At 36.1% G+C, this 26,860-nt stretch overlaps 8 protein-coding genes, 1 long non-coding RNA gene and 1 pseudogene across 9 annotated transcripts; 5 read left to right on the top strand and 5 right to left on the bottom strand.

Moving 5' to 3' along the window:
• Positions 1–1,473: 1,473 nt before the first annotated feature.
• LOC135790593 (acetylcholine receptor subunit alpha-like 1) lies at positions 1,474–5,353 on the bottom strand (annotated as a pseudogene).
• Positions 5,354–5,943: 590 nt separating this feature from the next.
• On the top strand, positions 5,944–7,783 carry LOC135790752 (uncharacterized). The gene is made up of 8 exons (XM_065301024.1): positions 5,944–6,022; positions 6,115–6,305; positions 6,370–6,480; positions 6,535–6,653; positions 7,026–7,102; positions 7,169–7,362; positions 7,418–7,528; positions 7,600–7,783. Exons 1-8 carry the CDS (start codon positions 5,957–5,959, stop codon positions 7,781–7,783), a joined length of 1,053 nt encoding a protein of 350 aa, XP_065157096.1. The 5' UTR covers positions 5,944–5,956.
• Positions 7,784–8,866: 1,083 nt separating this feature from the next.
• Positions 8,867–9,674, top strand: LOC135790750 (uncharacterized). Its single transcript, XM_065301022.1, has 4 exons — positions 8,867–9,024; positions 9,085–9,278; positions 9,341–9,457; positions 9,512–9,674. Exons 1-4 carry the CDS (start codon positions 8,905–8,907, stop codon positions 9,672–9,674), a joined length of 594 nt encoding a protein of 197 aa, XP_065157094.1. The 5' UTR covers positions 8,867–8,904.
• Positions 9,675–9,871: 197 nt separating this feature from the next.
• Positions 9,872–11,043, top strand: LOC135790748 (uncharacterized). Its single transcript, XM_065301020.1, has 4 exons — positions 9,872–10,107; positions 10,164–10,710; positions 10,765–10,872; positions 10,926–11,043. The coding sequence occupies exons 1-4, from the start codon at positions 9,951–9,953 to the stop codon at positions 11,041–11,043; spliced, it is 930 nt and encodes a 309-aa protein (XP_065157092.1). The 5' UTR covers positions 9,872–9,950.
• A 266-nt stretch (positions 11,044–11,309) lies between these two features.
• On the top strand, positions 11,310–11,978 carry LOC135790747 (uncharacterized). The gene is made up of 2 exons (XM_065301019.1): positions 11,310–11,435; positions 11,505–11,978. The coding sequence occupies exons 1-2, from the start codon at positions 11,310–11,312 to the stop codon at positions 11,976–11,978; spliced, it is 600 nt and encodes a 199-aa protein (XP_065157091.1).
• Positions 11,979–12,002: 24 nt separating this feature from the next.
• On the bottom strand, positions 12,003–12,852 carry LOC135790746 (uncharacterized). The gene is made up of 4 exons (XM_065301018.1): positions 12,742–12,852; positions 12,475–12,677; positions 12,308–12,421; positions 12,003–12,156 (listed from the first exon to the last, which is right to left on the bottom strand). The coding sequence occupies exons 1-4, from the start codon at positions 12,850–12,852 to the stop codon at positions 12,003–12,005; spliced, it is 582 nt and encodes a 193-aa protein (XP_065157090.1).
• Positions 12,853–13,175: 323 nt separating this feature from the next.
• Positions 13,176–13,607, bottom strand: LOC135790360 (uncharacterized). The gene is made up of 3 exons (XR_010547737.1): positions 13,566–13,607; positions 13,341–13,504; positions 13,176–13,286 (listed from the first exon to the last, which is right to left on the bottom strand). It is a non-coding gene; the product is annotated as an uncharacterized lncRNA (long non-coding RNA).
• Positions 13,608–14,014: 407 nt separating this feature from the next.
• Positions 14,015–15,282, top strand: LOC135790745 (uncharacterized). The gene is made up of 4 exons (XM_065301016.1): positions 14,015–14,179; positions 14,674–14,852; positions 14,907–15,017; positions 15,147–15,282. Exons 1-4 carry the CDS (start codon positions 14,015–14,017, stop codon positions 15,250–15,252), a joined length of 561 nt encoding a protein of 186 aa, XP_065157088.1. The 3' UTR covers positions 15,253–15,282.
• Positions 15,283–15,314: 32 nt separating this feature from the next.
• Positions 15,315–24,986, bottom strand: LOC135790358 (A disintegrin and metalloproteinase with thrombospondin motifs 12-like). The gene is made up of 14 exons (XM_065300562.1): positions 24,645–24,986; positions 20,580–20,911; positions 20,324–20,514; positions 19,995–20,265; positions 19,570–19,934; positions 19,366–19,512; positions 17,828–18,071; positions 17,452–17,767; positions 17,272–17,399; positions 17,063–17,213; positions 16,653–16,752; positions 16,431–16,548; positions 15,737–16,081; positions 15,315–15,651 (listed from the first exon to the last, which is right to left on the bottom strand). The coding sequence occupies exons 1-14, from the start codon at positions 24,751–24,753 to the stop codon at positions 15,487–15,489; spliced, it is 2,982 nt and encodes a 993-aa protein (XP_065156634.1). The 5' UTR covers positions 24,754–24,986; the 3' UTR covers positions 15,315–15,486.
• On the bottom strand, positions 18,130–19,028 carry LOC135790669 (A disintegrin and metalloproteinase with thrombospondin motifs 12-like). Its single transcript, XM_065300944.1, has 4 exons — positions 18,700–19,028; positions 18,520–18,647; positions 18,334–18,461; positions 18,130–18,280 (listed from the first exon to the last, which is right to left on the bottom strand). Exons 1-4 carry the CDS (start codon positions 18,986–18,988, stop codon positions 18,130–18,132), a joined length of 696 nt encoding a protein of 231 aa, XP_065157016.1. The 5' UTR covers positions 18,989–19,028.
• Positions 24,987–26,860: the final 1,874 nt, after the last annotated feature.

Raw genomic sequence — 26,860 nt, 5'->3', positions numbered from 1 at the left:
GTGTCACTAACCAAATAGCAATTTTTATCAATTTATATTGACTTTATAAAATATATAATGTAAATAATATAATCTATAACTATCCACGCTTGATATATCGAGTTCAATTTAATAATGCTGCTCATTGAAATCCGTGTCCTTGCGAGCAATTACAGGTAGACCCGATTCAATAACATAAGCAGACGATTTCAAACAGAAGTCTTAAAATCTTTATCATATTGTTGTGGCAATGTTTTGTAAACACTGGCTATCACAACAGCGGATTTTATCAACTCACGCTTGAAATATCACGTGAATCAATTCGAAATAATAAAAGTAAAGAATATCTGAATGAATTTTCTATTTTATCATAAATTAATTCATTATATGTGATTTGCGCTTTGTTAACATCGCAATAGTAGCTTTTATCAATTTTCATTGTCTTTATCTTATTTTACGCTTGTAATGAATATTTAAATAAATCATCTAGTTTTTCAATTCATTAACAGATATTATGTAGTATACGTTGCAATTTAAACGCAAATAATATAATCTATTATTATCTATGCTTAATTTATAGATGTTCAATTAAATAATGTTGTTCAATGAAATCCGTATCCTTGCGAGCGATTACAGGTAGACGGCAGAATCGCCATTCAATTCTTTATATGCTCACTTATCAAATACACGATTCAATAACAAGATTCAAACGGAACTCTTAAAATCATTCTGAGATGTCGCTAAAATGTCCGTTTCAACTAAAAATATTCCCGCAAGTTTCTCATATCATTGTTGCAATGTTTTGTAAACATTAGCTATCGCAGCAGCGAATGTTATCAACTCACGTCCATTGTATCTCATTTCACGTTGGAAATGTCACGTGAATCAATTAAAAACAAATAAAAGTATAGTATACTTTTACAATGTTATTATTTTAATGATAAATTAACAGTATGAGGTTTGGATATGAAATAAAAACACCAAGTTAGCGATAAAATTAATGTTAAATGCAAAATTTATTTCTGTCTGTCTGTTCGATAAAAGTACGTTACCAATAAAGCAACAATTCTACAGTCAGTACTTATTATTCAATTAATATTTCCATCAAATGAAAAACAGCTTATCATCCCCATCCTCACAGTAATAATAATAATAATAATATTTGAGAGTAAACACAACTCACAATTATAGTTATAATCAATAGTGTCCATTTTGTCCATTTCTGTTATTTTTCCACAGTTTATCCATAACAAAACAAGTTCTATGTAATAATGATTATCATCGTTATCGCATTACAATATGGAGTATTGTTCCTTTATAATGTCCATCTGCGCCTTCGCCGCGAACTTTGTTCGTACCATCTGTGTTTAATCATCAATTACGCCAAAGCAACATCTTCGCCAACAATTAACATTTATTATTAACATTTTGGAAGTACTCAGAATTATCCGTCGTGTACGCTCACCACGCTTATTATCCATTCAGTTTATTAATTTACAATTCTTCCGCACCATTCTGGAGCAATGCCAAATTTTTCTTGGCCACTTTTGAGATTTGAATATCATCGATTGGTTTGCAGTGTCGTAGAGCGAGGGCGCTTGAAGATAATCATCCTGTTCCGATAACGCATGCAAGCGCGAATATCCACAAGAAGTAGTCGATCCAGCACCATCAGCGACGTACTTCCAGTCTTCCTCGACATTCTCGAACTTGTCTTTGTTCTTGACGTACGGAAGCAATGAACTTGGCGCGTCCGCAAGGGTCTTCTCCATATCCTGCAGCCAAATTTCTATCGAAGGTTGGGCTCACATCACTGATGCCTTCCATTGTATTGGTGCGGCAGGTGGCAGGACTGTAGAGATCTTCTCATCGGCGCCGGACAATGGCAGCGGTGGGAATGGTGCCTCACCAAAACAAGGCCTCATTACATCTCCAGGTGGAGGCAGGCCAAGATCAAACGCATCAAAGGATTTACATTTATCCAACATTGACGGCACATGGATAACATCAGTGAGCACGCTTTCTGTTTGTTTGTCTTCTTCTTCATCCTTTTCTTTCAATGAAGAGAAACTTTGGTAGAAAACCAATGAAGATTACCTTTACCCAAGGTGCTAGTTTATGGGTGACTGGTGACCGGAAGTTGACGTTGAGCACAGCAATGGTGATTACTACTGAGAGGGTGCACAGCAGCATGGTGAAGAGAAGGTACTTCCCTAATAATGGTACAGTGATTGAAGTAGGTGGGATAATCTCAACGAGAAGCAAGAAGAACACGGTTAGTGAAAGAAGAATGGAAATGGAGAGTGACACCTTCTCGCCGGAGTCTGAGGGTAAGTAGAATACCAGAATAGAAAGGAAGGAGATACCCACACAAGGAATTATAAGATTCACAGTGTAGAAGAGTGTCTTTCTTCGTAGGGTTATGTTGAAGATGATGTCCGGATAGGGTTCCTCACAGCAACTGTAGAACTTCTCGTTGCGCACTGCTGGTACCCGCATGATGTCCCATTCTACTGATATGTAGTAGTCCTGTAAGTCTATGCCTACGTCTATGTCGTTTGAATCTTTTGTTTGTGATAGATGTCGCAGATCAACCTTTAAAACATCAAAATCATCAAGATTACAACCTTTATACCTCAAAATTAAAAGAAGAAAACACCTACCATGTAACCATCATAGGTCCAGGACCCGAACTTCATGAAACACGTTTGCTCATCAAACGGGAAATATTCTACGTCAATTTCGCAGAAAGACTTGTAGATGGCCGGAGGTTTCCACATCACTTTTCCGGTATGATGTAGTATTGCTTTGGTCATTATTGTGACTTCGTAATTACCATCAGCGCTAAACACAGAAATAGTCACAGAATCAGATCAAGCAGACTTAGAAAACAAGCAAAGATGTTTACTTATTGTAAAGGACAATATCCGGAAGCCAAATGTGTTCGGATGGCACATGCAGGGTTTCAACCCCGCCGTAATCTTCGGGATTCCATTTGAGTTTGTAGTCGTTCCATTCCTGCTCCACCCAGACATTCGTCGTCATGATTTGATTCTTTAAATTCTGAAATTCCCAACGCAGCATACATTTTAGAATAACTGACCTTTGACTCAAATCTTAGTGATGAAATATTCAATTGTTCATCATTCATTCATGCCCTTCATAGCAATCAAACAAAACCTGAACCCGAATCGATAAAACAAACTCGCCAACTTTCCGAATTTCAATTTAAACTTTGTCCTACTAATGGAATTCCTTCAAGTCGTGGTAAAGTTGTGTATTCATTAATTTCGTAAAATCAGAAGCGAAAATATTTAAGGTTTGAATTTGAGGTTGATGCAATATTTGAACTGGGTCGCAGTCAAAGGTCTGAATACAACAGGTATAAGCGGTTTTGAGCGACGCCGCCATAATTAGGGTGAGGCATTTTGCGTAATTTGGCTTCGCCTCAAAGACAACTCATTATGCTGGCGAATCGGCGACTTCCAGATTAACATCGCCAAAGGAGGAAGTCTAATTTCGTCGTCTGCCTCACATTCGACACAAAGCAACCAGAGCACAGCAACCAGATGATGAAATGATTCCGCTTGGGTGCGTACCTAATCGAAATTGACTTGACTTGCTCTGCATTCAATAATTGGGAATTGACAAACCAACAAAATACAAAAAAACAAAAAACAAAAAAAAACACTATCACAAAGGTGTGAGAATGACAAGTTAATTTAATAACACGCCGTCATCATGACTTTCACAACGTTACTCTGTGAGCTTCGACAGTGAACGACAAATTTATAAATTTTAATTCGAGGCGAGAAGCCGATAAACGACCTTGTCAACTCACATCTCACCGACTGGTCCATTGAACCGTTAAGAAATCAATAGGGCGCGTTATATTTTAACAAAATGGTTAAAAATGCTTTCCTTACCACATCGATGAGTTGCGACAACTTAAGACCCATCTTGACCGTGAGCCGGTCAGAGTTGTTGCCCACGGGCCGGATGAGACGATTGTAGTTCGACAGGAGATCATCGTAGAGCCGCTTCGCGTCCGGATTGCAGTTGATCGATGGGATGCTCCCCAAACCGAGTATGAACCACGTGAGCAGTAGCTCCATCATTTATGTCCTGCGAATATATGCAAATCACATGGATCACACAAAAGCATTAGATGACAAATGACGCGCTTGTTCATTGAATGATTTATGAAATGCCTTAGCAAACAATACAAGCCACTCCGTATTCGAGGTGTGATTTAATTAATTCACGAATCTCAAGAGACACCAAAAGAGCATCTTTTAGTTATTTAGAATTAGGGGATGTTATAGTTTCCCCTCACAGGGGTGCAACGCCGTTTTATCAACAGCGGAAGTGATTAATACACGAACCGGCAATCGGGTTTTGATTGATGCTTCCGCCATCACCGTCGCTGGAGGTAAAACGTTTTCCGATTTCAATTTTACTACTTTACTACTTCACAAGTACATAAACATTAATAATAACAAGTCATAATCTATTTTCGGTTGTATCTAGAGAAGAAAAGGCGAAAGGACAAAAAGTTTGTTGGAAAGTTTGTGTTGTGTGCCTTTCAGGACCTCGGAAACTTTGTCTTCGTTTATTAAGCGCGCCTCGATAAATTAATTAAAACTTCTAAATGGTTTTTGTCCCGAAACGTTTGTCACTTTTCAGATGGATATTTTTTTTTTGGTTGTTACATCTTAAAAGTGAGCACTTAAAAGTTTCCGAAATAAATATGCAGATAGTATGTAGCTAATCCACTTGAATTCGGCTGACGGAGGGCGAAACATTCAATACTCGTTCAATATTTATTCGTTTTTGTTGCTTGCGGCCGCGCGCTGTAAAAAGGGGGCAGGTCCTTGAAACACTCACCAGGATTCATCAGTTTCACCACTCCTCCTTTGTCTCTTTTCAGGATTTTTTTCTGAGTGTAAAAAGTCTTTTGATGTGAGTTTTAGTCGCGAAAAATTAGCATATTTTTAAAAGGCTAATTTTTTCCAAACTTTTGATGATTTTTTTTTCATCCTTTTTAGTTTAGAATGAGAATAAAACGGGTTTTAGAAAAAATATAATCCTGTTTGTATTATAATGTCTTTTATGTACGAGTAGAAGGCCTAACGCAGTGAACGCCCACTTTTCCGCAACTGATACCAGCGCGACCGGAAAATCAGAATAAAAGATAAATAGGTGTTACCTTTTTACATGCTTATTAAGCTGGTAGAACCATGGTCTAGGTCTTCACATAACTCCACTATCGACACCATAATCTTGGTAAAAGTGGTGCGTGTGCGAAAAGTTTAGAAACAACGGACGCGAGCGGGCTGGCTGGGGCGGACGGGCCGGGGACGCTTCAGCATCCCTGGCTACTACTGGGGTGCAGCATCCGCGGCGCCCGCCGACGCCGCCACTCGTGCCGCCGCCCGATGCCCGCCGAGGGCGGACGAACGCAGCGAGTCAATAACGCCGACGAGCAACGAGAACGCACTCTGCCACACTTTGTGTGTGTTTGGGGGTGGAGGCCGGGGGCAGTGGGTTTCACATCTCCCAGAAGCAACGGCGGCGGCTATGCGACAGCAGCCAGATGAATGAAACTAATATTTCCCGTTGGTTACACCAAATCGTTCCGCTGCGGCTGACTTGCCTTTTTTGATGGCATCCTCATTAATTCATATCACTCCAGTGTCATCCCGACCATGGTTTTTATCAATTTTATCATTAACCATACTTGCGAAATTGAATTACACAAATTACACCAACTAATCATTTGTTTCAGTTATTTTTTCACAGTTTTAACCGGTGTTAACCTCTTAAGTAAATTAATTAACACTTAACTTGACTTAAGTTAAGTTAACTTAACTTTTTTCTTTTCTTCTAGTCATAGTCTAAGTTTGACTTCTTTTTGTGTTTGTTTGTGATTCCCAATATGCGTTTTGTGGTTTTATTGCTGCTGCTCGCTTTGTTAATGTCGCAAATAAATTCGCTGCGCCGCAAGAGATACGTTGCTTTCCCCGAGGGTGCCACGATGTCTGTAAGCAATTTTACAAATTTTATTTTTCGTCTTTTCCACTTCACAAAATCTGACCGTATAAATAAAATATTCCGCTTGGATCACACAAACAGGTCGCGGTTTGTATGACGACAAACACAATCGCGCATCCTATGCAGATTTTCAGCGAAGGTCTCAATTGGGGTTTATCGTTTGACCTTCCTAACAACACTGCGATTTTAGATGATTTTAAATCACCTGGATTTGTTGCCAGGAGAAGACGTAGACGTGATTTGTATCAAAAGATGGAAGTTATGATGGATTCGTAAGTTACCTATACAAAATCTAAAACTAAATTTTATAAAATCTGTAACTGTGGGTAATTTCAGAATGGGATATAATGGTAGAGATTGTATTCTGAAAGCTCTCTGTGAAGCTGGTGGGTTGTTTAATCAAGGAAGTAATGGTCTTGTGCAGAAAATCCTAAGAATTGTATTTGGGTAAACAAATTTATTTAGATGTAGAATTTTATTTGTATAAGTTGTATTTTATAGCTTTCCAATAGAAGAAATTCTAAAACATGAATCGAATGACCATAAGGAATATAGAAATGCAAGGATTTCTGGACAAAATGTCTCTGACCTCGATGAATGTGCCGTTAGATACTCAGAATGTACGTTTTCTTTAATTGACATGGCACTTGGACTTTACACTCAGAATATTCCATCGTTAATTTAATTAGATCCATTATTATTATAATTGTTTTCATAAATTGTTTAATTTCTGAAAATCAACAGATTTGTAACTATAAAATTCGCAAATAATAAAATTGCATAATTTTGTTACGTTATATTAGAATCTGGAGCATTTGTAAATTATTCTCTTCTTGTTTTTGCAAAAGTGTTAATTTCTAAAGCCAACTAATTATGTGACATGTGACAATATATTTCTTGTCATTCTAAGTTTATCTTTGCAACCTTAAAGAAGTATTCAAGTGGCTTAAAAATGAGTCTAATCCTTTTATTATTGTTTTTAATTTTGTTAGTCTTAGAAATTAATTCAGAATTGATTCGTAGTCGTCGTAAAAGATATGTAGCATTTCCAGCCGGTACCACGTTCTCGGTAAGAAAAACATCAGAATTAATAAAATATACATAATAAATAAAAAGTCTGAATTATTTTATTTAGGTAGCATTTTGTATGACAGAACAAGCCATTATAAACCCTCATGAAATATTCTCACAAGGCATAAACTGGGGCATGGCTTTTGATTTACCCAATAATACAGTAGTTCTTAAAAACTACAAAACTCTAGGAGGATTTAGACATAGAAATCGCAATAGACGAGAAATATATGAAAAAATGGAACTTATTATGGATTCGTAAACAATTAAAAATCATTAAAAAACATAGTAAATTAAATTTTTTATGTTTCAGAATGGGTTACCATGGAAAAGATTGTATTCTAAAAGCTTTATGTGAAACAGGAGTTTTGTTCAATCAAAAAAGTGAAGGTTTGGTTGAAAAAATCATCAGAATAATATTTCGGTATTGTATTTTAAATATTTTTAATCACATCATATAAAATAAAATCTACATTATATTTTTGTATTCTACAGAATTCCTATAAGACCAATTCTGAGTCTGGAACCAGAGGAACATTGCCACTATCAAGATGCTCATCTTTTAGGGAGAGGATTATCTGATCCGGATGAGTGTTCCGATAGGTACTCCAAATGTACATTTTCATTGATCGACCTGGCGCTTGGATTCTACACTCAGAATATTCCTTCTTTATTTTGATATTCAAAATATTCCAGTTTAAAAATAAGATTTTTGTATCACTTGTTATAGTTTATCTTTCAAAGTGTCAATTCTTATTGATTTTTGTTTGTATAGTGTTAAGATTTAAAGTAAACTACTTATGTGTCCCTTAATTAGCACCAAACTCAAGATTACTGCTTGAATTCTGCGTACTGTTCAGTTTTCTTACAGTTACGGTTTATATAACTCGTAAATAATTTTGTCGATATGCGTTTTGCCAATTTTTGTTTTTATCTGTTGATATTGGAGTTATTTGTATTTAAAATAAATTCTAAGACTGTAGGATCTAACCTAAAACGACAAAAAAGATATTTAGCATTTCCTGAAGGTGCAACTTTATCAGTAAGCAAAATTCTGTATCTGAATGTTTTATGTTTAATAATTAAAATTAATTATTTATAGATTGCTCTTTGTATGACAGCTCAAACTTTTTTATTTCCTACTGAATTCTTCACAGAGGCCATAAATTGGGGAATATCTTATGATTTACCAAATGCCACTTCAATTATAGAAGATTTCAGAACACCAGGTGGATTTGTTCGTAAAAGACGCAGCAGACGTGATTTATATCAAAAGATGGAACTTATTATGAACTCGTAATTACTTCCTATTTGTTTTTTTTTTCAATTTTTTGCATTCTAAATCACTTCTTATTACAGAATGGGCTATAATGGTAAAGATTGCATCTTGAAAGCCCTCTGTGAAACTGCCACTATATTCAATCAAAGAAAAAAGAGTTTTCTAGAAGAAGTTTTGGGAATAATTTTTGGGTAAACTATTTTTTTAAAAGTGATTTGGCTTAAGTTTAGTTTTATAGGTTTCCAACCCAGGAAATTCTAAGTCACGAACCAAATGACCACAGGAGTTACAGAGATGCACATATTAAGGACAACAATTATTTGATATAGAAAAGTGTTCAGAACTTTATTCTAAGTGTACATTTTCATTGGTAGATATGGCACTAGGACTGTATTCGTAATTTCTCTAATAAATTTTAAGTCAACATGACTTAATTAACACTATTTAACTAAACTCATTCTCCTTGTGCATTCTAACTAATTCCATTCTTATTCTGTCATACTCGTAAACAACGTTGAAAGATGTATACAAAAATAATTCTAAAATCAATTCTGATGTTAATCATAATATCACCTATAATTTCTAAAATTCCAATTCGCCATAAAAGATATATTGCATTTCCAGAAGGAGCTTCCCTATCAGTAAGTAAATTAAAATTCTACATCTAAGTATTACTTTAAATAACTATCAATATATTCCAGATTGCGATTTGTATGACGTCACAGGCTATCATACGACCTTCAGAATTCATCACCGAAGGCCTTAACTGGGGCATTTCTTACGACCTTCCCAACAGCAGTGCAATTTTAGAAGACTACAAAACCCCCGGGGGATTTGTCCGCAGAAGGCGTAGCAGACGTGATTTGTATCAGAAAATGGAACTCATCATGGACTCGTGAGTAGGCGTATTATTTGATAACTTGGATCTCTGAAATGACCGCTTATTTTGTGTTACAGAATGGGCTATAACGGCAAACAATGTGTGCTTAGAGCTTTATGTGAAGCCGCTGCTATGTTTATATCGAATCATGAAGAGATAGGGCTATTAGAAAAAAGCATCATGACCGTCTTTGGGTAGGTAATAAATTCTAAGTCTAAAATAAAACAACTAAAAACTTAAAATTACAGATTTCCAATACAGGAAATACTTGACCACGAACCAGAAGATCATAGATTATATCAAGAAGCACATCTTCATGGAAAAAAGTCTCAAGAATGTTCAATAAAATATTCTAAGTGTACTTTTTCTTTAGTTGATATGGCACTAGGAATGTACTCGTATTATTCTTAATAAATTATTACAGTTAATATTACAGTTATGTGTTTTTATATGAGTTAGAATTAGAACTGAAACAATTTAATTCAATTCTGAAGTTGCTAATTGTCGGTGTAAATATGAGTTACCGTTGGGTTTCTGCGTTTCTTTTTTGATTTATTTACGCCTCGTCTTCCCGTGATTATTGGGTTCATTTCAGCGCACAAAGCCGACTCAAGCGAAAGAAAGTCAAGCAACCGGAAAAGAAAAACCGAGCGAAAAGAAAAAGAATTCTGAGATTCTGAGAGCAAAATGCGACGTATTATATTTGCTATTCTATGCTTCAACATCAGCATAATCTATTCCCAAAATTCAACTCAAAATAAAAATTCTGATGAAGATTCTATGAAGATTTTATCAAGACGTAAAAGATATTTAATTTTCCCGGAAGGAAGTTCCCTACAATTAGGTTAGTAAAAATTCTGTAATTAATCATTTTCTAACCTAAAATAATATTATTTATAGTTTATTGTTTAACTATGCCTGTAATTGGTAAAAGTACAATTTTCACAATCGGAGGAACAGCAGCCTTGGCCTGGGAGTTACCCCACGACCCATTTCAACCCTATCGAAAAAAAGCCGAGCTCCTACATCGCAAAGACCCGCCCGGGAAGTACACAATTCTCGATCCGATTGCAAACAAGAAACAATCACCTCCAGCGACTACCAAAGTGTCACAATCGGCTATAAACCTTCTGGGGGCGTTCAACGATCAGTTCGGATACAGCGGATATCAAAATCCGATCTCCATCAACTACTCGCCTGCTTACAACAGGTATCGATATCAGAACTATCAAAACCGCCGTCGTCAGCAGTTTCCCCAGCAGCAACCGGTGCATTATCGCTTCTCACAGCCGATACAACTCACGAAAGGTGATCGGGTTACGTCTGCGGGAAGCAGGGGTGAGGTGTATTATAAGTCAACACCAAGTTCACCCGCATCGATTTATCATCAAGTACATCGTCGGACTCGGAGGGATCTTTACGGAAAAATTGAAAAGTTTTTATCTACGTGAGTTTATCTAAAGTGTCAATGGAAGGATAATTTATTTGTGGTTATTTTTAGACAAAGTAAAGATGGGAAGGCTTGTTTATTGAGGGCTATTTGTGAGGTTCATCAGAAGGGATCAGAAAAGGGTAGTTTTATGGAGGAAATACTGAAAGCAATTTTTAAGTAAAAAAAAAAATAATTTTTTTGTAAATTTTTATTAATTTTTTATTTTTTAGAGTAAAACCAATTGATGATTATGAAAACGAAGACATCTACGACCATTCAGCAAATAAAACTCATAACTGCAAAGAAATGTATCCCTCTTGTGATGCCTCCATCTTGAAATTCATCTAAACTGTAGAATTTTTTTCTAAAAATTAAAAAATAAATACTTTACTGTTACTGAAACAATGTTCTAATTATTTTACAGTTATTTCTAGTTGGGATTAGTTTAATTAGCACTAATTAAAATGTATGCGGTGTTATCCCTGATGAGTCCTGTCGGCCAGTTGTCGATTAGTCTCTGCTCGGTGTTCCACACCAACTGAAGCGAGGCATCTGCTCGGCTTTGTTCTTCGTTTGACATCTCTGCCGTCACCGCAGCGAGGACGTGATTAAAGATGACTAGACTCGTCCTGGCGCTCGTTACGCTTGTGTGCGTTGTCCTTTGTGAATTCCCCAGCACGGATAATAGACTCAGGAGCAAGCGGAGTCTGGTTTATCCTAGTCCTGTATCTAAAGTTCAAGTAAGTAATTTTTTTCTTCAAAAATAAAAAAAATAAAAAATTTTACAACAAAAAAATTAATTATTTTAGGCTATTATGGGTGCTGGTTTTCCAGTTGATCTGCAAGATGAATCCGTCGTTGTAGGTGTAGTAATAAAAGCATTATACTTGTTGCCTCGAAACTCTAACGATTACACCAATCCGAATATTTATTACGCAAGAAACCGCCAAAGACGCTCCGCGGAGCTGAGCACAAGCCGTTGGGATGTTTATAAAATCCTCGAACAATACGCGCAGGTTTATGGCTTCGGCGGTAAAGAATGCCTCCTGCGTACCATATGCGAATTAGCCGACGTGCCCATCGATAAATCACGTGGCATAATGGACGAGATTCTGCACGTCCTCTTCCGGCCAACGACAACCCGTGAAACACCCAGCGAAAACTCCGACAACGATTATTATGCGGCGCAAATGCTCGGTGCCAAAGCACTGCCAGGACAATGTGCCAAATATTATCGTGATTGTACCAAAAGTTATGTTGATTTATTCACCGTCACAAAATAAATACAAAAGCATGTTTTGCGTACATTATGAAAATAAGCGAGTAAATTTCTGTACCAGATTACTTTCGCATGGATACAGCCGTTGACAATCTATATTCGTGGTCCTTTTTCCGGTCATTTCCGCAACGTAAAAGTCTCTATCCAATGCGTTTTCCACATCTTCCGAGGTAGTTGAAGGTCTGGAAATAGACACATGCTGAAATTTCATGCTTTCGTAACGTTCGACATCCCGAAGCTTAACTTCGAGGGATGATTGAACGCACGGCGAAGGGACTGATACATTTTTGATGTGAAGATGTGAAAAGCCTCGGATTTTGTCCGTTTACTTACGTCAAAAGCAGGTGGAGCAGTTCGGCAAGCACCCCGGCGTTTGGATCGAAGTTGTGTTTCGAGGACTCACAAACAGAATTCAACAAACATGACTTTCCATCGGAAAACCCAAAACTATTCCTTTTTTGTTAGAAATTTTTGTTAGAAATGAATATTTAAAAATTTACCTTTTGATAAAATCCTGTAAAGTGTTGTAAATATCCCATCTGGACGGTGTTGCCCGGCGCCTCCGCTTTTTACGCTCTATATCAATAGTAGGGTTGGTATACTGCGTGACATTGTTTGGGAGTTCATAATAGGACTTTACCACTGCTCCCATTGTGATACTGTTATCTTGGACTTCAATAGGCAGACCAATACCCATCACCATCTTTTTTTTTTCGGAAAAAAAAATTTTTATGCAAAATTTTAGCAAAAATTGAAAAAATACATACTTGCACCCAATTTAAACCTGGTTGATAAACCAAAAACGCTCTTTTCTGACGTTCTTTCACAGTTCGACTGGTATCAAGCACTGCATCAGCAAAATTCCAAAAAGTTACCATAACTAAAATTGTTATAAACAAAATATTCATGTTTACAATTAGCTGACTACACGCAGAATAACTTTGAGGTAATATTTTACTCCATAGGTCAATGATATTTACAAAGAGTTTAACATAAATTACCACTGAAAGTGAACAGTTAAAAATTAACACTGGGAGTAGAAAAAAATATACAGAGTGTGGCAGAAAGTTACATAAACACATTTTTATTGCTTAAATCATTACTACTTCGATTCATACACGTATCGATATAATAATTACATTTATTAACGATAGATTTAAAAAAATCTGCTTCCATACCACTGGATTCCTTGATAATTCGGCCGATGGAACACATAACCCCACATTTACGGCCATTTTCTTTCGATGTTGATATTCTACTTATTTGATTACACACGTATGTGAATAAACATGCGTATGTTTGAAAATGTTCACTAAAATTTAATTTTTAGTATAAAATATGTTTCTAAAGATTAAAAAATGTTTACCTTTGGTCAAATTTTATATTTTCTAATTCCGAGTGTAAATCCCTCTTGAAAAATTTATGTCTTCTGTATAAACTCTCTGGTAAGTCCCAATTGACACGAACGGCATAACCATAAGCAAAAATTTGTACATAGGGTACTACGTTTAGTTTACCATTAACACGAAACTATAAACAAAATAATAAATTGTTAACAATTAATTTTTTGCTTAATAAAATAATTTCTTACAAATATTTTACTGTTTTTCGTAAAAATCACTTTTCGTTTCACACGTCGATGATCAGAATACTCAATGGTTTGATTCGTGATTAATTGCACTGTTGATAACATTGATAAGAGCACTAAACAGATGATAATACTACGTGTAGTACAACAGCGCATGTTTACGATTACGTTGGTTGTGTATTAATGTGATTAATGGTAGTAACGTAGACAAGTTAACGGTTTTGACTTAAGTCAATACTACTTAAGTACACACTGCGCATACTTAAGACACTTTTTTCCTTAAGAAGTTTATTCTTCGCACATTGACGTGATAATTAACGACAATGTGACTTAAGTCACTTTGGATAAATTTTAGTGCTTTGAAAACCGTTGCACAGGCGTCATCAAAGTGTAAATTTATATTATCACAAGAAATTAAAATGAAAATACAATTTTTAGTTAATATATTTTTAATGGTAGTTATTTGTGAATTTATTTTGTGTCTCAATGGAGAAATTCGACCTAGAATCGATGACAGTGTTGCGAATTGGGGTGCAAACGGAGTCACAAAGCGAGAAAATAAATTACTCAATCGAAAGAAGCGTTATTTGACATTTCCAAAGGGAGCTAGTTTTATTGTAAGTAAATCAATCTTTTTATTTTTAACCAGATTCATTTTTTGATAAATTTTATGTTATAATGTATTAATTTTGCACTTTTGCACTTTCCTGAAGTAGACTTTAACGGTTAACTTACCCCTTAGCATACCTATCGAATATCGGATGTGAACGAGCACTTGAAACGAGTATCGTCGATGTTGTATAGCCGTATAGAAATCGCAGGACGGGAGTAAACGGCTGTCACTTGAAAATCGATGCGCTGCCAATGTGTAAGGTGTGCGCTTGTCAGCGGGTGGTAAACGGCAGTCGCGTCTATCGCCGATCGCCGGATATGAGGTCGGGAAATTCATTTAAAGTTGCGGAAAGGCAACATCAGCTAATTACGGAAACCGGCGATGGATGGATGGATGGACCGCAATCGAACGGATATACATGATCCATATTTGTTTATGAAATCATTCACTTACATAAATTTTCAGTTTTTTAATTTTTAAAAAATTTGTTTGCTTCAGATGACACTATCATTAATCAAGTCGTTGATGATCAAAACACCAACTGGTTTACGTCTGGCAGCGGAGTGTGATGTGCCTTTTAGTTTGCCCAGTGATACGCGATGGTTAAAACGGCGAAAAGACGTTCACAGACGTCAAAAAAGAGAAGTGTTTGAGCAGATATCAATAGCATTCCAAGGGTAAAAATATTTTTTCAAAAATTTTGAAAAAATTTAAAAAATTAATTTTTTTAGTTTGGGTTTTAATGGAACAGCCTGTATAACCCGTGCAATTTGCGATGCTCGCGCCTATGTGCCCCTGAGAGGCACGTCGTTAGTGAAAGACCTTTTGATGACTCTATTCAAGTAAGTGTCGTCTTTGATAACGAATCTCACCATCGTCCGCCGGCTGCAAATTGCAAATTTGCTATAATAATATTTCCAGCGTTTTTTATTCAACTTTTCCACTCGTTTTACTCACATATTTCATTTTAGATTCGATTCCGACCATGAATATTCAACAAAATGCAACGAAGACATTAATTTCTACTGTGACCTACCCCTTTTAAACTATATAGAAGGGTTGATAAGAACTGAATAACATAAAACCTCTAAATTAAAATAATTTTAATCAGTCTTTCAGTTAAACGTTAAATAATACAATTGTTGTTAATCATTAATTTATTGTTAAATATTTAAATATTTAAGTAATCGTGCAATTAAAAAAGGGTCAACCCTTAACTCTAAACTGATATTTGTAAAATTACCGGTTAATAAAATAAATTATCGTGTTTGTGGTGTAAAATACAATGGCCTTGGTGCAAACTGACGAAATTTAGGTCTCGTTTTCATCCCCATTGTCCTCGACACACTTCGGCACGCCTTTGCAGGGTTCCCGCTCCTTGGGGCGGGTATCCGCCGCGCAGAAATGATCAGGCAACGCCATCTCTAGTCCATCTACACACATTACACTCCTGCGACGTACAGCTTTCTCCCCTTGCTACTCACAGAAGAAAAAATAAAATCAATAGTTGTGAATCACTAACCTAATTTATAAAATTTACAGATTTCTTCTTTTTGCTTACCTGTGGTATACAACTAACAGGACATGATTGCCATGGTCCTATCCACCAGTGATAAGGGCAGTTTTCTTCATTACACACCCTTAACGCCGGAGGCGGTCGTTCCGACTCCTCGCAGTACGATTCATCGACAATAGTAGCAGATCCTTCAGCTAAAAGTGTATTGAAACCTATTATGGACTCTTGACATAGTGCCAGTTGGGTCTGTGTGCCACCCCCGCATGTTGCCGAACATTGCGTCCATTCGTCAAGCACCCAGTCATATTTAACTTCTTTCGGGGGTTTCTTCTTCGACATTGTAAACTCATATTTCACTCCTGGGTTGTATGTATTACCATGGAAGAATATCTAAAAAATTAAATTCAGAGCAAAAGAGATGAGAAAAAAGTTTAATTTTCAACACTTGAATAAAAATGGAAAAAATGAGTGAGGCTTGAAGTGAGCTTCAATCGACCGGAAGATACACTTGATAGGTAGGATCGTTGGGTTTTTTATTCATCCCATGCTTGCGTTTTAATGACGAGAGTGCTCAAAAGCGGCCTCCGCGGATGGGCGTATTTTAATTAACGATTTGCCGAAGCGTGCCGAATCGAGCGTGAACGATTAGAATAACTTTTTGCCGTTTTCAATCGTAAAAAAATAATGATGCAGAATTTAAAACAAAAAAAAAATGAAGAAATTTTTATTTCATACGTACATAGAACAAGATGGATTCCTGAATGGGTCCTGGAATGCGTATCTTTTCCAATTCATTATCCCGTTCGTAGAGCGCTTGCACACCTGCCACGGTGTACTCGCCCGGGAGGGTGATGTGCCTGTGGGAAAACGGGTACTTCATTACTCGACTAGTATGTGCGGACGTCGTCTTTCAAGAAAACTAGTACTAGTACACAGGTGTACGCCTTGAGGGGTGACTTACCCTTTTCCGTTCAAGTACGTGCGCTGTGAGACTGCGCTCGCAATGCTAATGTAATTCGCTGAATAATCAATTTCCTCAATGCGAATATTTCGAGAACCACCTACAAAAACAGTTTTATTGTAGTCGCTGTGACGCAAACGAAGATTACAGGTAATTATCATACGCATTATGTAACTGTAAATCGGATTAAAATTAAAGTGTGAAACGGATGCGCCCGGATGTGCATGGCGTAGGAAGTGGAATTAATGAACGGGCGGTTAGGCGGTATTTTAACCACACGCGCACAACACCCCGGATTGTGGTGATGAAGCCGCAAAATCGTTAAATTCCTTGCATTGTTGGTATTTTTGTTTGTTTCTTGTTTCTGGGACACTCTGTATGAGGAGGTGATTGAATTTTTTTGTGCTTACTTGGAACAACAAACATTTCTTTGTATCCAGCTCCTCCACTTTGTTTCTGGTAGATTCCTTTGATGGTATCGCATGTGGTACCATCTCCCTGGCATACCCCACAGGCGTCTTCAACTGCTATGGAGTCCACTGTCCAATCACAACCTACTTTCTAACCCATAATAAAATTTTAGTTAATTTTTAGTTTATTTTAATATTTAGGTACCAACCCTGCAAATACCAGCAATACAGAGGTCCCTTGTCCCTACATTACAAGGTGTACCATCAGCTGCCCTCTCTTTCCATGGGACTATCACTGTGTCATTAGCATCAGAACAGTAAAGTTTACAAGGTTCATCTGTAAGTTACGTTTTTAAAAAAATTGTAAATAATTTTGGATAATCACTTACTTTTATCAAAAAATGGTACCCATGTATTAAGTTGACCCTCATAGGTCTCATTATCAAAAGCACTACACTGCTGTGCCCTGAATGTAGGTGTCTTTTGTCTACATGGATCCGAGTTGCATATTTTGTACCTACGACGTTCTCCTACACAGAATCTACCCCCACCACTGGGTCTAGGATGGTCACACTCTCTTTCCATGATGGAGACACCTGCATCACAGGTTCTAGAGCAGTCACTCCAAGGGGACCATTCTCCCCAACCTCCATCGATTGCAATTGGTGGGTCCATCATAGGAACACATTTTTGTTCCTGACACCACTAAAGAATACCATCAATAAAGACCTAAATTTTATATTTTGGGACCTAGAATTTCCTCACCATGTGTTTCCCACAATGAGTCCCCGGTGCAGCTGGTCTTAGTTGAGTTGTACAGGACCCATTCACCTCACACCATAACCTGGTACAGATTTCATCCAACTGCACGCATACAGTGGCATTATTACCAAACTGCAGACGACATTGATACTCTGCGTTGTAGATAGCCCCAGCTGGGAGTTGCGGGTATTCATACTCGGCGATTTCTTCAGATGGTGAGTCCTGGAGACATTCACCATATCCCTTACTGATGAATCATTGATTACAAGGAGTTATATCAAACACTTTTTGAAGAACAGAAATTCTTACTCAAGGAAAGTGGTGACATATCTACGACTGCAAGATGACCAGGATACCTCAACAGTATCCGCTTCAAAGGAAGGTGTCATTATGTGGAGCATAGAACCCTCACGTCCCTTACAACCTATTTTATCTGTATCATGATACATCCCAAAACTAAAATATGAAAATTTTAACAAAACAGGAGAAAAAAATGAGTTGACCACTACAATATTGATAAGNCACTTTGTTTGTGGTAGATTCCTTTGATGGTGTCGCATGTGGTACCATCTCCCTGGCATACCCCACAGGCATCTTCAACTGCTATGGAGTCCACTGTCCAATCACAACCTACTTTCTAAGCCATAACAAAATATTACTTAATTTTTAGTTTATTTTAATATTTAGGTACCAACCCTGCAAATACCAGCAATACAGAGGTCCCTTGTTCCTACATTACATGGTGTACCATCAGCAGCCCTTTCTTTCCATGGGACTATCACTGTATCATTAGCATCAGAACAGTAAAGTTTACAAGGTTCATCTGTAAATAAACTTGTATTAAAGGTTTTTAAAATTGGTTTATGATACCTTACTTTTATCAAAAAATGGTACCCATGTATTAAGTTGACCCTCATAGGTCTCATTATCAAAAGCACTACACTGCTGTGCCCTGAATGTAGGTGTCTTCTGCCTACAGGGATCCGAGTTGCAAATTTTGTACCTACGACGTTCTCCTACACAGAACCTACCCCCACCACTGGGTCTAGGATGGTCACACTCCCTTTCCATGATGGAGACACCTGCATCACAGGTTCTAGAGCAGTCACTCCAAGGGGACCATTCTCCCCAACCTCCATCGATTGCAATTGGTGGGTCCATCATAGGAACACATTTTGTTCTTGACACCACTAAAGTACACCCTCAGTAAAAATCTTTTAGAGACCTGAATTTCCTCACCATGTGTTTCCCACAATGAGTCCCCGAGCAGCTGGTCTTAGCTGAGTTGTACAAGACCCATTCACCTCACACCATAACCTGGTACAGATTTCATCCAACTGCACGCATACAGTGGCATTATTACCAAACTGCAGACGACATTGATACTCTGCGTTGTAGATAGCCCCAGCTGGGAGTTGCGGGTATTCATACTCGGCGATTTCTTCAGATGGTGAGTCCTGGAGACATTCACCATATCCCTTACTGATGAATCATTTATTACAAGAAGTTATATTAAACACTTTTAAATTTAAAATTCTTACTCAAGGAAAGTGGTGACATATCTACGACTGCAAGATGACCAGGATACCTCTACAGTATCCGCTTCAAAGGAAGGTGTCATTATGTGGAGCATGGAACCCTCACGTCCCTTACAACCTATTTTATCTGTATCATGATACATCCCAAAACTAAAATTATAAAATTTTAAGAAATCAGTAGAAGAAAAAAAAGAGGGTTATGTTTACTTGTGACCCATTTCATGAGCAATGGTATGTGCTAGTGATATCCCATTATCTTCATTGACACTACAACTCCTTCCACTTTTACACATCCCTCCAACATTAGCAACCCCAAGGGTATTACAAGGAGTATTCTGTTTAACACAAATATCCTTCCTGGTAATCAAAATGGCGACATCATGATGATGTGGATGGGAATCATTTTTGGGATTCAATTCCTTTTGCCATTTACAGAAGTTTTTCAAAGTCAAATCCGCGTTTACAGTTATATTCAAATCGGGAGCTGCGGAAGGATCATCAATGAGGATTATCTTGACCACTACAATATTGATAAGGTTTCCTATACTAGGATCTAGATATAATGAAGAAACCTAAAAAATAAAAATAAGAAAATTGGTAAGAGAAAAAAAAAAGATGGAAAAATCACAGACCATATTCATGATTGTCAAAAGATACGTTTCCACATCGCCATCTTCGTGAAACTCAACCATGGACGAATCAGCTACTAAAAGGGCCTCCACATACCGTGGGCTGCTGATGGATCGCTTAATTCTGTGCCTCTGATGTCGCTTGTGATGCACGCTTTTGTATTTGAGTTTTTTCAAGTTGTTCATCGAAGCAAATCGGATCTTTTCACGCATCTTGTGGCGTTTTTCCTGTACGTTTATTTTTCCACTTCCGGTATGTTGATACCACTCTAATCTACATATAAAAAAAATAAAATACATAAAATTATCAAATAAATATTTATATTCTTTACTCTGTCATTCGTTTAGGTTCACGTGTCCCACAGTTTTTGGAACCCCTCCGGCGTCGTTTTTTCCGCTTCCGGTTTCTACCCACATCAGAAATTGCACGTTTAAATATCAAGTGTTTATGTATATTTTCTTTGTTAGAAATCAAAGCTGGTTCAATAAAATATCTTCCGGTTTCTGTATGAATAAACCCAGTCTAAAAATTGTTTAAAAAAATATTAAAAAGCTCAAAGCTTGTTTTATAAATAAATATAAACATACCAAACCATTACAGGTTGAAACTGCAACACGTGATTTTTCATCATTGTACACATGTCCATGATAATAACAATCCAAACTCCTCTTAAGCCGGTTTCGTGTGTGTAAATTTTTAGCACGCATGCGTTCTATAATTAAATTCGGAGCTATAAAGCTCTTATACGGTTGTAGAACCAACATGTGTTCACGTTCATCGATGGTAACATTAAAATGCACTGGACCATCATGAAAAGTCTCCAATTTATGGCTGACATGTTGACCAAACTCAGAGACACGTCTTGGTATTGTCCAATTCAAGATAAAATCATCAGGATGTAAAGATTTTGAATAAAGTCCTTAAAAAAATAATTTAAAAATTAAAAAAAATGTTTTTATTAAGTAAAAAGAAAGAAATAAAAATCTCTGGCGCCAACATTCTTGAGATCATCTTAACCTTGGCTTAAGTCGGTTAAAAATTTTTGAAACTTTCCCATGACTTAATCCGCCTCAAACAGTAAACAACTATTAAATTTTACGACCGATTACAACACGCTAATTTAATATAGAACAAATTTTATGTCTAAAAAAAGAGGAATAAAAATAAAATTTATCATATTTTACGCAAAATTATAGTTTGAATAAATATTATTTACGAGTAGATATCGAAGTCGTCTATGTAGTCCATGCTATAATGTTCATTATAATTAGCGCGGCGCGTATCGAAACAGCATTAATTAATTGCAGTCGAACGAATCGGCAACAAATCTTTCCGGCCGACGCGCGCGCTTTTTAACCATCTAATTAAAAGCCATAAATCTATAGCCAACCTGTCCGCTCTTCGAGATCTTGCACTCGGATTCGATCAGGCCTTCAGGGTCTACATCTACACACAACCAGCAGCTAATAAATACTCACGAAACAAGTTTATACACGGATATTCTCTTAGTATTAAGACTGTTTTCGATTTAACCTAATTTAACCTAAAAACACTTTTGTTTTTTTCCTTGTGTCACAGATGGCGCTCGTTTACATTTTACAAATTAAACATTCCAGGGGGAATAAGAAAACAATCTACTTAATTAAAAATTACTTGTCGAACTTGTTTACGTTTAATAAATCTTCTTAAAACTCGCCTCGAAATGTTTCCTTTGTTTCGTGTTGAAATTTATTTCTGTTATAATTAAAAGTTTTATAAAACGATAATCTTAAATGTAGTTCTTTTGTCTGTGCCGAGTTTTCCAGACTTCGTTTTCGTCTCCACACAAAACTATTGCCCATTTAGCTGGGGCTAGGCGGCAAGATGGCACAAAGCGAAAGCTTTAAGCTGTGAGCTTCAAGATTCAAGAGACATTTCCTGTGTGCAAACACAAACGAAAACACTTCATTCAAGATGCATGCGAGCTATATACAAGATTCATCTAAGGTTCAAACACTTCAAAAGCTCCCAGTTAAAATATCAAAAGATCAAAAGCTTTGCGAATAAAAAGAAAAAAATTTTTTTTGTGATTTAAAGTGTTCATTAATCTCCTAACCGCGTTGAAAACAATGCAGTGGCGAGCTTTATTAAAAAACAATTTGCAAAGTTTATGCGTGTAGTTAAGCTCGCAGCTCGCGAGCTTTTTCGGGCTGAACATAATTGGATGATTAACTAGCGATCGGATTTCTTGGCCTCAAAGTTTTCCGGTTATTAGACGAGTTTAATTCAATCAAAATTCAATGGAGCTTTTTTTTCATGGATAAATTTTAGTGAAATTTAAATGTAAAGTCGCCAAAAACTCAATATTATAATTACGAGCTTTTACCAACCCTTTTCGGAGAGTTTTGCAGGTGGAAATTCCACGATCGAGATAGTGCATGGCACTCGCACTCCCCCGCAAGCACAATTAGCAAAAAGCTATTACCTAATTTATTTTACATCGCTGTGTGGAGGGCGCAAGAGCTTCCACGCAGCTTCGAATTTCCGCCGTATAATTTAAACGCTTTCGCACCCCTTTCGCGAGTTACGCAAACATAATATTATAATGCCCGCCGGAGTTGAATTATTTTTAATTTCGGATGCAAATTAAGCGCGCTCATATCCGTGCTGGAGCTTTAAAAGCACACAGAAAAAAAAAAAAACAAAAACAAAAAATGTATAAATGTAAACATGTTGATAAAATAATAATACACTCGAAAAACTATCAGAAGAGTATGTTATTAATCGGCACTCAATCAATCCATCAATCATGATGCACGTCGTCGTTATCTCTATTGGCTTTTTGTTTCATTTTGCGAAAATGAGCGCAGTTTTCAACAAAAAGATCAATCAATCAATCAATCATGTAATAGATGCGTAATTTGATCATTTAAAAGCAAAAAACAAAAACCGGAAAACCGGAAAATGTCTGCCTATAAACAAATTTATGTAATATATGTAATTATAAGTGTGTTAGTCAAGTATTTACGACTAGCTTTAACCCGCTGCTTCGCTTGCGAATATCTAAAATAATGAAGTTGCTTCCGTACGCGTCTGTAGTCACAGAAGAAGTAACAATGAAGTAGAATGGCGGGAAGTTTAAAATGGCTGAAAGTATAGTCTATGGAAGTATAGTGTACAGTCTCCATAGTGTAGTCAATTGGATTTGATGTTGACGTAGCTGTCGGTAATACAGTGTGATAATACAGTGTGATGGTACTATAGTACATAGGTTTGAGCTTCATTGCTGGAATGCTAGATGGCGTTAAAGTAGTCAAATAGCCAGATGCAGAGGTATTATTGGTTAAACAATTTCTTTATTTTATTTAAAAAATAATTTTTTTTATTAAATAAAAAGTAGCCTATAACCATTCGGGGACCACTAAGAATGTGTGTACAAATTTTCATGATGATCGGTTAAGTAGTTTTTGCGTGAAAGTGTAACAAACATCAAGACTTTCGCATTTATAATATTAGTAGGGATGTAATCGCTGCACGATCAAAATCAAAATCGGAAACGCCTTCAGACTTAATAATAGCTACGCACGAGATACATAAATCTTAACACTGTCATTATTGTAACCGGATTCGTACGTTAAGTATTTTTATTTTTTATATTTTTTGTGCAAAAAGTAAATTTAAGTTATTAATATCTCGAGTACGAGTAAGAAATGCCAGTGTAATTCCAAGACAAAGTCGCATTCGCAATTCTCGTTCTGGGTTATGCGATGGTTATGCGATGCCAGTTGGCCGCCAGTGCGCCCGACTATAACATTTATCTCACATAAAAATAAGAAGCGTTAAATGTCGAGCGCGAGCCACTTGAGACGTTTGCGCGCTCGCAAAATGTTATTCGCACGAAAACGGAAATAAGTGAATTATTAAAATACCTCAAGTCGATATGCAATTAATCATTCGCCGAACGCAGCATAAATAAAACAAGTGCACAATGAGAGAGTTTTAATTTAAAACGCGACACAGACAAAAAAATATATGAAATGATCGCTCAAGGTTTGCAACAAATCATTCGGGCTGACAGTCGGAAAGCATTTTTATTTTTCCACTTAATCAAACACTTCCAAGAATGAGAATTCACATCGCGCATTAAATTCATAATTATTAGGTCAAAAATAATCAAAGCATGAAGTGTCCTTCACGAAATTAAATCGTCTGTATGTAATATTTGATAATTCGGATCGGTTTCGAGTGTTTGGAATCAGTAACACATTAAATTGCGTTGTGAGCGGAATGATTTGAAACAGATTGTGTGCAATATCAATGGTTTTGTGCATTATGTCTGTTGACGTAATGCTTGAATGTGTACGACGTTAAATTTGATCTCTTGTCTATAAATGCACAGCGATTTTCGATCGGATGCTGTTGCAAACAGCGTCCATCAAGCGCTTGTTTGTGTTGTCGAAATGTAAACGTTTATATTAAACATATTCACTTCGATTGCAGAACAATTTCTACATAAATCGTGGGCAAACAACAAACAACTTCAACTTATTCAATAAAAATCCAAACATGAAACATATTTTCATTCGATTCAAGTACACGTAGATAATTATTTCATGTTCGTGATCAATTAATACGTCAACATATAATTACAATTATCTTGGTTTTTATTCTACCTTTGTATTGATGTTGGTTTTCAAACGCGACGCATGTGAATATCTGTAGTAGTATTGTGAGGGTTCCGAGCCATAGCGGCCATGCGTAGCGGTTGAGTAGCGTCATCATACGCGCACTGTTGCACCACACGTAGACTTAACATCACTTCTACTCGCTAGGTGGCACATGACGCGCGTGCGTTACTAGTCGGTTAGCTTGGTTATGCGGATTGGCACTGCAGTGATTTTCGCGTGTGGAACTTGCGGTGTCGCGAACGCGTCTAGCGTGTGTTCTGTTTCGGGTCCAGACTGACACACGAGTTGTAGTAGTTCCAACACCCGACCCCGCGACTTGTCTGATGACTAAGAAACGCTCAGCAAAAGTGTTTATTTTATAACAGTGTAAATGTAAAACCTTGGCTTTCCTTCACGTAAATTACGCACTTACAACAAATCAATACTAGTAAATATTTTATTATAATCATACATTTAATTAATTTAATTTTAAAAATTTTATTATAAAAGTTTTTAATTTTTTTGTATTTTAACAACCTGTAGATGAAAGTCTCATGCAGACAAGACAAGAATCTTCTTCTTTGGCGCCGCGAGTTTTATTTGATTTTATTTTACACGTCTGCGCGATATGCGTGCTGCAGTCGATGTGTGTGCATTAATTAAAATTTATCGACGACATGACATAATGTGAACGCTGCGCGGAGATGAAAGACGCGCACCGAACACACTCGTAATTGAGCGTTTCCTGTTTCGGGCCCGTTTAACATCAAGGTGTGTTTTAACAACTACAACTGTACAAATAAATTAAATCAGAGATGTAGACAACGACGACGGCGGAAAAAAAGAGAAACAAATTAGTCTACGCGTAAATTAACACATATTTTATACAGTGCGTTGGGTGGATTGAAGTGGGATTTTTTTTTTGTGGCAAATTTAGTTTTTGAATAAATTACACATCCAATATGTGATATTTCGCCGCGCTTGATGAACCATGCAGTTTGATTTCACGCTTCGGGGATTCGATCTGATCTCATCCTTGAAACTTTGATATGTTGAAAAGTATAGGCGGAGAGATAAATATTAAATAATTGTGTTTGGACATTTGATTAGAAAAAAATAGATTTTTTGTTGTTTTTGGTTGTAGTTTGAAAAAATAATGTGGATCAAATTTATTTTATGTCTTTTTGGGATTTTGCAAAACTTTTTTATAAAAATTTACAAAAATTTGGCAATAAATGACTGAGTTGATACAAATTTTGCAAAAAATCATAATTTTTTTGGAAAAGAGATTACATATTTTTTGTTTCTTGTAATATTATATTTTTTCAGGTTTAAATTGATTTCTTAATTTAATTTATTTTATGATTATTGTTTTTGGTGTTTTGGTTTAAATTGACAAATTAATTTTACTATTTTATAAAAATTCACAAAAATTTAGCCAAAAATGATTGAATAAATGCAAATTTGGCAAAAAATTCAATTTTTTTCCCAAAAAGTTGAAAATTTTTCGTTTTATATAATATTTTATCTTTTGCAATTAAAATTTACACTTTCTTATACAAATTTAGAAAAATTTTACCAAAAATGATTGAATAAATTCAAATTTTGCAAAAATCAAATTTTTTGGAAAAAGGTTACATATTTTTGCTTTTGGTAATATTATATATTTTTGGTTTAAATTGACAATTTAATTAATTTGGCAATTTATTTTATGATTATTGGTGTTTTGCAAAACGTTTTTACATAAATTCACAAAAATTTAGCCAAAAATGATTGAATAAATGCAAATTTTGCAAAAAATTGAATTTTTTTCCAAAAAAAGTTGAAAAAATTTCGTTTTATATAAAATTTTATCTTTTGCAATTAAAATGTACACTTTCTTATACTAATTAACAAAAATTTGACCAAAAATGATTGAATAAATACAAATTTTGCAAAAAAATTTTTGGAAAAAAATGTAAATCTATGTTTTTTCGTTTTTTTAATTTTCTCATTTTTCTATGTAAATTCCAAAAATACGAAGGAAATCGACTGAGTTAATACTAATTTTTTCATTCTTCGTTCATTGTAGCAGTGTATATTTAGAATTTTTAGGGTTGAAAAAACTTGCGCTGGATTTCGCCGGACGTCTCATGCATATTCATGACGCGTCTTTAAATGGGCCTCAATTTGAAGCGCATTATTTTAATATTAAGGAGCAAGGAGCAGAAAACGTCGAAAAG

The sequence above is a fragment of the Atheta coriaria genome, unplaced genomic scaffold, assembly GCF_025399875.1.
Source record: "Atheta coriaria isolate IRGN ID8LTWV9N9 unplaced genomic scaffold, Caltech_Dcor_3.1 hic_scaffold_4_pilon, whole genome shotgun sequence".
Taxonomy (NCBI): Eukaryota; Metazoa; Arthropoda; class Insecta; order Coleoptera; family Staphylinidae; genus Dalotia; species Dalotia coriaria.
Note: the sequence above shows the minus strand (reverse complement) of the source record. Positions and strands in the feature narration are given on the sequence as shown.